This window comes from Varanus komodoensis, unplaced genomic scaffold (genome assembly GCF_004798865.1).
Source record: "Varanus komodoensis strain SLA01 unplaced genomic scaffold, ASM479886v1 scaffold79, whole genome shotgun sequence".
NCBI classification, from domain to species: Eukaryota; Metazoa; Chordata; class Lepidosauria; order Squamata; family Varanidae; genus Varanus; species Varanus komodoensis.
The window spans coordinates 452,646-463,760 of record NW_025336467.1 but is presented as its reverse complement, the minus strand read 5'-3'; the positions used below and the strand labels follow the sequence as shown (position 1 = coordinate 463,760).

At 55.6% G+C, this 11,115-nt stretch overlaps 1 protein-coding gene across 1 annotated transcript in view; it reads left to right on the top strand.

Annotated features, from left to right (window-relative positions):
- Positions 1-10,356, top strand: part of MIER2 (MIER family member 2) — a 15,493-nt gene extending 5,137 nt beyond the window's left edge. The window contains exons 7-11 of the mRNA XM_044453430.1: positions 4,273-4,354; positions 5,095-5,189; positions 6,914-7,017; positions 8,667-8,800; positions 9,896-10,356. Of these exons, the coding sequence (XP_044309365.1) occupies positions 4,273-4,354; positions 5,095-5,189; positions 6,914-7,017; positions 8,667-8,800; positions 9,896-10,356 (876 nt within the window). The remainder of the gene's footprint in view (positions 1-4,272; positions 4,355-5,094; positions 5,190-6,913; positions 7,018-8,666; positions 8,801-9,895) is intronic.
- The last annotated feature ends 759 nt before the right edge of the window (positions 10,357-11,115 follow it).

The window sequence follows — 11,115 nt, the reverse complement described above, 5'->3', positions numbered from 1 at the left end:
CCTCGAAACCTTGTCATAGAATTCCACAAGGTTTCGAGGTGGCTGGATGGAGGGGATGCAGTGGATGTGGTTTACCTGGATTTCAGCAAGGCCTTTGACAAAGTGCCCCGTGATATCCTGGTGGAGAAACTGGGGAGTTTTGGGATACACCAAAGCACTGTCCGGTGGACTAGGGCATGGTTGACTGACCGAAAGCAGAAGGTAACCATTAGCAGGGAATCATCGGGATGGCGGCCAGTGACAAGCGGCTTCCCCCAGGGCTCTGTCCAGGGGCTGATTCCACTTAATCTTTTCATCAACCACATGGAAGAAGAGGAGAACAGTCTGCTAATCAAATTTGCAGACGATACTAAAACTGGGGCAGGTACTCCGGATCCAGAAGGATCTGGACAGACTGTGGAAGTGGGCAGGAGACAACAGGGTGGCGTTCGATGTGGATAAGTGCAAGGCCTTGCACTTGGGGCATAGGAATGGGTGTCACAAGTACAGGCTGGGGGACAAGTGGCTGGAGACCAGCACTTGTGAAAGGGACCTCGGGGTGCTGGTTGACTGCAGGCTGAACATGAGCCAGCCGTGTGATGCGGTGGTCGAGAGGGCGAACGCCACCCTTGGTTGCACAGCCAGAAGTGTGGCTTCTCGATCGAGAGAGGTGTTACTGCCACTCTACACGACTCTGGTGTGCCCACAACTGGAGTATTGTGCTCAGTTTTGGGCTCCTCATTACAGGAAGGATATAGCCAGGTTGGAGTCAGTGCAGCGAAGGGCCACAAGGTTGGTGGCCGGTTTGCAGGGGAAGCCGTATGAGGCAGGACTGAGGGAGCTGGGTCTCTTCAGCCTGGAGAAGAGGAGACTCAGAGGGGATCTGTTGGCGACATGCAGGTGTGTGAGGGGGTGTCACACGGAGGTGGGCAGAGACCTGTTCTTCCCTGCAGAGGAGGGCAGGATGCCCTCTAATGGAGCAAAGCTCAGGGAACCAAGGTTCAACTTGGATGCCAGGAAGCACTTTCTGACAGTCAGGACCCTGAGGGTGTGGAATGGGCTTCCACGGGAGGGGGTTGATGCCCCATCGGTGAGGGTGTTTAAGGACAGGCTGGACATGCCCATGGTGGGCATGTTGTGAGCAGAGCCGGCTGGAGCCGGGGGTCAGACTAGATGGCCCGAGAGGCCCCTTCTGGCTCACGCTGTTTCTGTGTTTTTATGTTTCTATATAATGTCGGCGCCAGGCTGAGCGCATTCTCTGGGAGCGCATTCCATGGCTGGGGAGCCACCACAGAGAAGGCCCTCCTCCGAGTGTTCACTCTCCTAACCTCCTTCAAGGAGGGATCCCGGAGCAGGGCCTCTGCTGCAGATATTAAGGGGCAGGAGGGCTTACAGGGAAGGAGATGTTCCTTCAGGTATCCTGGTCCCAAGCTGTTTAGGGCTTTATAAGTCAGTACCAGCACCTTAAATTGGGCCTGGACTTCAATCGGGAGCCTGTGAAGCTGATAGAGGACCGGTGTTATTTGTTGGCCTCTGACAGCAATCTAGCAGCTCTGTTCCGAACCAATTCAAATATCTGGACCACCTTCTAGGGCAGCCCCACATAGAGCGCATTACAATAGTCCATCCAGGAGGCTACCGGGGCGTGTGTCGCCAATTCCAGGCAGTGTTTGTCCAGATAAGGACATAGCTGTTGGATCAGCTGAAGCTGGAGGAAGGCGCTCCTGGCTGCCACTGTCACATGGATTTCCAGGGACAGCTCTGGGTCAAGGAGCACCCCCAAGCTGCAGACCCTGTCCTGGGGGAGTGCAACCCCATCCAGGACAGGGCCAAAATCACTTACTTGAAAACCTGAACCACCTACCAAAAGGACCTCTGTCTTATCTGGATTGAGGCTCAGTTTGTTGGCCCTCACCCAGCCCATCACCTCGGCGAGGCACCAGTTTGGGACAGCCACTGCCTCACCTGGAGTAGATGTAAAGGAGAGGTAGAGCAGGGTGTCATCAGCATACTGCTGACTCCGCAGCCCAAACCCCCAGGTGACCTCTCCCAGGTCCGCCTCTCATCAAAATAGATGTTGAAGAACATGGGAGACAAAATGGACCCCTGCAGAACTCCATGGCAAAGTTGCCATGGTGCAGAGCCACAGTCCCCCAGCACCACCTTCTGGAATCAGCTGGCCAGGTAGGAGTGGAACCACCACAGAGCAGTGCCTCCTATTTCCAAATCAGCCAGCCTATCCAGAAGGACAGCGTGGTTGATGGTTTCGAAAGCTGCTGAGAGGTCAGGGGAACCAACAGGGATGCCCTCCCCCTGTCCCTCTCCCTGCACAGTTCATCATACAGGGCGACCAAGGCAGATTCAGTACCATACCTGGGTCTGAAGCCGGACTGAAATGGGTCCAGATGGTCAGTTTTCTCCAAGAGTGCCCGGCGTTGTTCCACCATCATTCCACCCATTCAAGCACCTTGCCCAAAAACAGAATGTTGGCCACCAGTCTATAATTGGCGACCATCTCTGGGTCCAGGGATGCCTTCTTCAGGACAGGATGGATCACCACTTCCTTTAAGGGGGCAGGGAGCCAGCCCTCCCTCAGTGAGGCTTTGATTACTTCCTGGACCCAGGGACCAATCCCATGACTGGCTTTCGTAAGGAGCCAAAAAGGGCAGGGGTCCAGTAAACAGGCGGTAGGGCGTACCATCCCAAGCACCTTGTCCACATCCTCAGGTCGCAGCCATTGAAACTCATCCAACAATGATGGACCAGACAGGGCCCTGGATGCTTCCTGTAATGCATGGGTCCTCAAACTTCCAGTATTTCAAGGTGGCTTTCACATTTCACTCTTTAGGGCAGGGGTCCTCAAACTACAGCCCACAGGCTGGATGCGGCCTGTCATGGTCATTTACCTGACCCGCCTCAGAACTTTCAGACTCATTCAGAGATAATGATCTCCGAACGAGTCCAAAAGCTCTGAGCTGGCACAGGCGTTCTCTGAAACTCTTTCAGTTTCTGAGACTAGCAGAGAGCCGGTGCACGCGCCAAATTGTGACAGCTCCCTTCAACTGCAATGCACCGGCTCTTCCCCCTATTGTACACATGGGTTGGCTCTGAATACAGAGCAGGAATACAGAAGAGGGGAGGGCAGCGGGAAGAGAGAGACAAAGACACTTAAAAAAGATAGAAGGTAAGAAAAATATAACTTTTAAAAAATATTTTTAACTATATGAGCCGCACCCCCTGGCTGCAGGCCAAGCCGTGACTGCCTTGCCAAACCTGGGGGTGCATGGGCCGAGGCGGAGCAGGAGCGGTGCCCTGGCTTCCGCACCTCTGCCACGGCCTTCTTGGGGCAAGCCATCGAGCGACCGCCATGCTTCTTCCCCCTACAGCGGGGAGAGGCGGGAGGTGTCCCCCTCGGCTGGCCCCGTCCCTCACCTCCCCTCACCTCAGAAAGCAGCCCCTCCCTCCCTCCTCGTGGCCCTCGCCCAGCCAGAGAGCCACCCAGCACCCACCTCTCTGGCCTCCTGCTCCCACTCCCGGAGCCAGGTGAGCGCCTGCGAGGGGACCTTCCTTCCTCCGGCGCGGAAGCGGGGTGGCGGCAAGGAGCCGGGAAGGCCTCGAGCAAGGCGAGTGCGCCCTCATGGCTCCCCCTCCTGTCGTGCTCTCCCTTTCGGCGGGTGGCTTCTGCTGCAGCCTGAGCGAGCAGAGCAAGCTTTTTAAAATTGTTTAACTAATTTTTAAAAAGTTAATTAATTTTTAATTCATTTTTAATGTGCTGTGTGCATAGGAATTCGTTCATATTTTTTGGAAACTGTAGTCCAGCCCTCCCACAGTCCGAGGCACAGTGAACTGGCCTCCTGTTTAAAAAGTTTGAGGACCCCCGCCATCATGGAACCCTGCGGAGTCCAGCCCGTGATGAATCTGAGCAATTTTCTCCTTGAAGTGCTGGGGAAAGTCATCTCAGCAGGATGCCAGTGGTGTCACTGGGTCTTTTTTAGGGCCAGGATGTATCAGGCTGTGCACCGCTTGAGGCAGCTGTGCTGGACGGAGGGGGCAGTGGAAGCGGAGAAGAACCGCCTCTTTGCCGCCCTCACCGCCCCAGCGCAGGCTCGGCCACGGGCACGTAAGTGTGTCCGGTCAGATCCGTCCCGTGATTTCCCCACCGGCGCACTAACTGACTGCCAGCCTGCTCCGTCTCCCGCTCTCGCCTCGTCCCCAGATCCCTGCCCCCTTGCCACCCTGCTCGCGCGCCTTCCACCCCTTGACTCAACCCCGTCACACGTCTGTGCTCCACAGGCGCTGTACGAGCTGGTGAAGTGCAACTTCAATGCCGAGGAGGCCCTGCGGCGGCTCCGGTTCAACGTGAAAGTCATCCGAGGTGAGCAGGGGCCCTCTTGGGGCTGCCTGGACCGGGGCTGTTGAGCGGGGTTCCCCCTGGATTCTGGATTGGGGGCACTTGGAGGCTGCTTCCCATGGGTGGGAGGGGCCAGAGGGAAAGGCCATGGCGCCCCAGGTATCTGCATCGTTTCGGTGAAGCCTCGTTCTGCCAGCAGCCGGCCTTGGAGAGGCATCTTGGCATTCCACAGGGGGAGAAAACCGCACTGCTGCCCGGAAGCCCTGGAGATTGGAGCCTGGGGAAGGGCAAGGAGACACGACTGTCAGGGATGCTGGCTGGGGTGCATGGGCCCCATCTGCCTCGCCTTTGGTCCGGATGCACCGTGCTTCTCTTTTGCAAACGCACTGCACCCCCCAAGATGCTTGGGGAAGCACCCCTCATTCGTCACTCCCCGCAGCCCCCTTTTCATCCTCACAAAGGACCCTGCAAGGTAGCTTCGCCTGACCCTCTGCGACTGGCCTAAGCTGCTGCAGCGAAATTCGTGGCTGAGCAGGGGTTGCCATCTCCCTCCCTCTGGCTGGATCACGTGGGTCCCTGGCGATCCCTGTGCTGAGTCCTGCTTCCCACAGAGGCTGAGGAGACAGCAGTCCTCGTGCACCTTCTCTGTCAGCCAGTTTAACCGTTTGAGATAGACTGCCCCCGGGCATGGAGTCTCCAGGAAATAGCAGAGCAAGGGGCCCTCACAGCCCACTCCCATCTCCTTTTCCTTGCCTTCCTTTCAGACGAGCTCTGTGCCTGGAGCGAAGAGGAATGCAGGAACTTCGAGCACGGGTTTCGAGTCCACGGGAAGAACTTCCACCTTATTCAAGCCAATAAGGTGAGCTGGGACACGTGGACTAGCTGTGGCGAGCCATACGCAGAAGCACAAGCGTGGTGGCAGAGCGTGTCCCTGGCCACCCATTTGCCTTCCTAACATGCCTGTGGCTGCTTTTTAGGGCCATCTGCTTGGCTGCCGTTGATCTGATCCAGCAGGGATCTCCTTAGTCAGAAGGATCGCTATTTGTTATTTTTATATCCCACCCTGTTTTCCTTCCAAGGAATTCAGTGTGGCTTCTGTCATTCTCCTCGTCCTCCTCCTCCTCTCAATCTCAACAACAGCCCTGTGAGGTAGGTTGGACTGAGAGTCTGTGACTGGCGCAGTTGGCTGCATGGCCAAGCGGGGACTTGAACCCGGATCTCCTGAGTCTGTTGCTCTTGACCGTAGCCCTTCTCTGGATCTCTCGATCCTGTATGAAAAGCAAGTGGTGGAGCACCATGGGAGCTGTAGCATAGCAGTTGGAGGGTTCTGGATTGCCCAGGCAAGTTCTGGTATGGGAAACAATATTTGAGAAGACCCATCTGTGGGACTATAACCTCTCCATCATACGGACATGGTCGATACTCAACTGCCAAGAACAAAATGTTTGGTGAGGTGGCGTGAAGCCTATGAATGGTTATATATTACTTGGTGGAATTTTGTCTAATTTAGCTAAAGGCCCAGACTCTGCAGTTTATTGTTTATGATTTGGGTGTGCTTCATTTGAGGTAAATAGGTTATCTTCGTGCTGATCATTTTACTGGCTTGTGTGAAATATTTGTGTTCCAGCCAATGTATTTGTTGTGGCGCAGTACCAGGTCATTTCCAACTTAATGGCAGTCCTGTGCAACTCTAGTCAACTCAAGGCCTTGACTTCCCTGATGGAATCGATCCATCTCATGTTTAGTCTTCGTCTTCTCCTTCCACTTCTAACTCTCATGGCAGGATGACCTTCCTCCGGGAGTCTGGCTCTCTCGGAATGCGCCCGAAGTATGTCAACTCCTTTTGCTTCCAGGGAAAGGCCTGGCTTGATTTGACCTAGGACCTCCTTGTCCGTCCGTCTGTCAGTCTGGGGTTTTGGCAGTGCGTTCCCCTCCTTTCTGAATGCATCCATTTCCTTCCCGTCCCCTTTCTTCACCGGCCAACTTTCACTCCCATGCACAGGGAGTATGGAGGATCGTACAAACAGCAAATTGAATCCCCTAGTCCTAGGCCGCTGGACTGCAAACTTCTTCCCACTTAGGGAAAGCCGATGCAGGCATCACGATCCAAGAGGGACGGGCAAGGGAAAAAGGGCAGCTCAGGCACCATTTCTTAAGTGTAAGAGTCATTCTTACGACCCTCTGGAAAGAGAACTGTTAGAGGATGCTTTCAGCCGGCAAGAAAAATACTCGCTTCTTGGTGTGCTCAACTTCCGGCTGAAGCACATGCTGCCAGGTGGCCACTGATGGAGCAGGCCTGCGGAGCAATGCGGGATGAATTGCATCTTGCCTCACGGGTTGGTCTTAAGGACCCTGGGCCAGTTATTTGGGGTTGTTCCTTTTATTTATCTCTGCACTGCTGCTACGGCTGTGGCATCGGTCAGACGTCCGTTATGGATGATCCCTGTGGAAATCCGCGCATCGCCAGCGATTCTGGAATGTGCGCCGTGTTGACTCGGGTTTGGTTCCAGGCCGGCTGTCCCCACCGCAAACCCCTGCCTTTCCAAGCTTCTCCTCCTGATCCCCCTTCTCGTCTGCCTGCAGGTCCGCACCCGGTCAGTGGGCGAGTGTGTGGAGTACTATTACATGTGGAAGAAGTCTGAGCGTTACGACTACTTCACCCAGCAGACGCGGTTTGGAAGAAAGAAGTACGTCCCCCACCCAGGAGCCACGTGCGTGGACCTACGATCAGTAACGTTCGGCGGTGCTGGTCCACAGGTGGCTGAGCAGTGGGAGGCCAGATCCTGCCCGGAGGTGTCGGGCCCAGAACTGCTGGGGCCGGTCCACAGGGCAACTGCTCGACGGGCAGGTGGAACAGAGCCCACACTGAGCCCTGCAGTTGCCGCCACACGGATCATCGTTCCCCCACGTGTGGCTAAGCAGGGTCTGGGGTGCGTGGGGCGCCCACGTGGCCCCTCAGAGGCAGGCTCCAGGAAAGGTTAACCTGAGACGCTTCCCATGTCTCCTGGGGCACCAGCCCCATCGTGCAGCCCCGTCAGATGACGCGGCTCATGGTTCCTGATCCCTGGTAACTTGCCCTTTGCTTCGCTTTCCTCCAGACGGCTCAGCTTCCCGGGGGGAACAGTGTCTCTTGCACCTCCAGGCCGGGAGAAGGTGCAGAAGGCACGTAGTTTGAGCTCCTCTGTGTACAAACTCAGGCCGGGACACAGTCCTTCTTCACCCACACATCCCTTGAACTTGAGCCTGATTTAAAGAGGGAAGAGGAACTGCTGTTTTTGTTGACAAGAATTCATTTCCCGGATTCTTGTTGATCTCCTGCGCTGAGATCTTCCACTAGTTTCTGGCCCACCATCTGCCTGTTCCTGGGTGTTTGGGAGGAACTGAGGCAGAGATGGAAGCAATTTGTGAGACAGGATACAAACAAGCATTCCCTTTATTTACAGCATCCTGACTGTGAATGTAGTTGTTTTTGAAGCCAAAATGGCACCACCCACATGCCAAAGTGGCCAAGAAGCGCAATATTTATTTGTTAATTAATTTGGCAATCTGAAGTATCTACTCCCCCAAAATCAGCTATGAAACAGAGGGAAAGAAAATATTTACATCCATAGATTTGGCAATAGCCGGAAGACATATGAAATGGATGGACGGCTCTTGATTGAGATCGATGTTTATAAAAATACAACTTTCTAGTCTTAACTTTCTGGAGTTGCAAAAGGTTGTTTTTCTGGCTGCCAAAACAGGATAGAAAATCCACCGATTCTGAGCATTTATTCATTTCCAGGAACAGGAAATTTAAAAGAGCATGCAAATCAGCAAAGATTAAAAACTGTTCCTGTATAAAATCTAACCATTTAATAGCCTCTTCCTGAAAAAGAAGCAGCTACCATATGTTGCCAAAATAAAAAAAGATTTGCTGCATCTTATTGCAAAAGAACATTTTCCAGGAATTCCCACCACCAGGGTGGAGAGGGTCCCAGAATAGCCCAACGAAGACGGAGTGTGCTCAGTGAGCTTGGAATATTGGGGTGGGGGTGGGGGGAGGGAAGGCAAGGCAGTGGGGTAGGCGGTGTGCCGCGGAGCAGCTTTTCCACGCTGCAACATTTTGTTGCGGGTCCCGCTTCAGTCTTTGTTTCGGGGAGCGCTCCTTAATGCCAAAAGAGGAGCCTCAGAAACAGAATGTGTCTCTGCAAGGCTCATGCAGGACTTCCTGTCATGGTCCAAGCAGCCCACGCGGCCCGCCTGCTCCCCCCCACCCTCCCCGGTGTTCATCTGATCATCCAGAAGTGAGCACCTGTACATTGTTTTGCTTGGTTTGTTTCGTTTCCCTCTGTAGGGATTATGTGGACAACTTCTTAGATGGTGGAGAAGTCGAAAGTTCCAGCCGCTCGCGTTCTGCACCCATCCTGTCCACCACCAGTTGCCTGGGCCCTCGTTTTGGCACGGATCACCTGGCGATGGAGAGCACAGGTAACACCTTTGGGCTTGCCCTCAGGGCCCAGGCCTTGAGGCCCTAAACGTCTCCCTGATTATTTCCAGGCGTGTAAGGCCTGTGGTTAGCCAAACCCAAGGTGAAGGCACCACACCTGTTTAAAAAGCTTCTGACTGAGGCTTCTGAATGCAGAGATAAAAGATAAACCCGGCAAATCCATTTCTTGAGAGGGGGGAAAGCCCTCTAAAATATAGCAAGCAGCCTGATAACACACGAAGGTGTTGGACCAACCGACACAATGGTGCCTGCTCAGAACTGGCCCTGCCTGGTGCCCTGTAGGAATATGGGGGACCTGACCAGATTGTTGTTAGATTCATGAATTTCCTTCTCTCCAAAGCTCTGCAGGTGACACATTTAACGCCAAAGCCGAGTAGAATGGTAAAAGACATTACCGTCCTGTCTATAAATGTTACTAGCACAAACAGTGATGTTTAAAGGGGAGAGAAGTTTCCAAGCAGCTCAGGCCGAAGGGAGTCGCAAGTCCGGAAGGTCTGGAGGATGCCAGTTCAGGAAATGTGGTCTAGTCTGTTGCTGGCAGCCTCTGTCCACCATTTCTAGAAAAACAGAGCAAGGCATGGAAAAGTATTTTTTAGTGTTTGATCAGGGAGGCCCCTCCTCTGCACGCAGAGCACCCTCAGGCTTCCGGCTACGGGCTTGGAAGGGCGGGCCAGCTTTCCCTCCATCTTGGCGCTTTCTGGGTGGTTCAGAGCGTCACTCCCACTGGCCATGCTGGCTGGGGCTGATGGGAGTGGGTCTGGACCAGTGGTCTGGTGTTATTTAAGTCTCCTTCCTCTATCCCTGATGAGTGCTACAGCTGCAATGATTGTTGTCATGGATCTCATTTCCGTACTCCCTGTAGCTGAAGCTCTCAGGGTGGTATGCTAGCTAGCTGAGAGCCTTTCTGGGGACAGGGGCTGACACTGGCATGGAAAGCCAGCCCTGGGGCACTGGGCAGGGTCCCGCGGCCTCTCCTGGCCCTTCTCCGCCCATGCAGCTCGGGTCCATTTAGCTGCCAGCCGCTCGAATGTGCAACGTGTGACCCCGGCCTCTTGTCCCGCTTCCCCTTCCCCCAGAGCCACTGAGCAGCGAGAGCGCGGCCTGCAGCTCGGGCGGCACGAGTGAGTCGGGCCACGGCTACGAGTGGAGCACGCCTTCGGAAACAAACGGTTCCTTTGACCCTGCGGAGGAGGTCCCCGTGGGTGGCCGCGCACCCGCCTACCTGCAGCCCCCGCCCAAGCCGCCAGGCGCCGGGTTCTGCGCAGTGGCCACGGCCGGCAAGCAGGAGCCGCTGCACTGCTCCGGGGAAGCCATCGCCGTGGGCTTCGCCCTCCCTGGGAACGTCGCGGAGGGACTGCCTTTAATTCCGGGCCACGTGGGACTGGACAGGGATCCGGAGACGCTGGGGACCCCCGCTCAAGTGTCCTTATCCGTCCCCAATTTCAGTATCCTCGGCATCGGCGAAGTCAGTGGCTTCCTGGACAATCAGCAGGCCTGTCCGGCCCCCAGAGCCCAAATGGGCTCATTTTCTCAGTGACCGCGGCTCTCGGGGGGTCCGTTGCAGGCCGAGCGCCGGCTCTGGCACAACTGGCTCAAGCTCCCTTCGGGGCACGGAAATAGGCTGGAGCCGCGGCCGCCTCTTCCAGGGCCACGGAGTCGTCCGCCTCTCGGTCCACGCCTGCCCGCCCAGAGGAGCACCGGCTGGCCGCCCCGGCCCCCTTCGACCTCTCAGTCTCTGCCCAGCGAAACCAAGCACCTCCGCCGCACCCTTGGCGAAAGGCTGGTGGAGGAGGACCTTTGACCCCTGTGGGGTCAGCATGGATGGGGTGGCCAATGCCAGGCAGGGCAGACCACGTCTTCCTCACCCCCCAGCCCTGCCTGCCCGAGCCCCTCGTTAAGCTGCGTGTCGCTAGCCGAGAATGCTCTGGAGGAAGGAAGAATTACCGCCAGCTCGTTGCGAGGGGGAGTCTGGACGGGGACGGGGTGTGGACACAGCAATGAAGAATCCGTGGGTGTCCCTCTGGGTTGGGGCGTTCCCTCTCCACGTCGGGGACTGGCTTCTTGCCCTGTCAGAGAGTGGCAGCGTTTGGGGTCAGCAGTGGGAACGGGAGCTTGCCCCTCCCAGGCAGGAAAGGGCCTTGGAAAGGAAAGGAAAGGAGAAAGGAAAGGAAAGGAAAGGAAAGGAAAGGAAAGGAAAGGAAAGGAAAGGAAAGGCTGGACCTTGCTTCCAGAAGGATCCACCATGTCTCAGAGGTGGAGGAGAGCCCAGGGGGGCTTCATGGACCCCTTTTCAAAG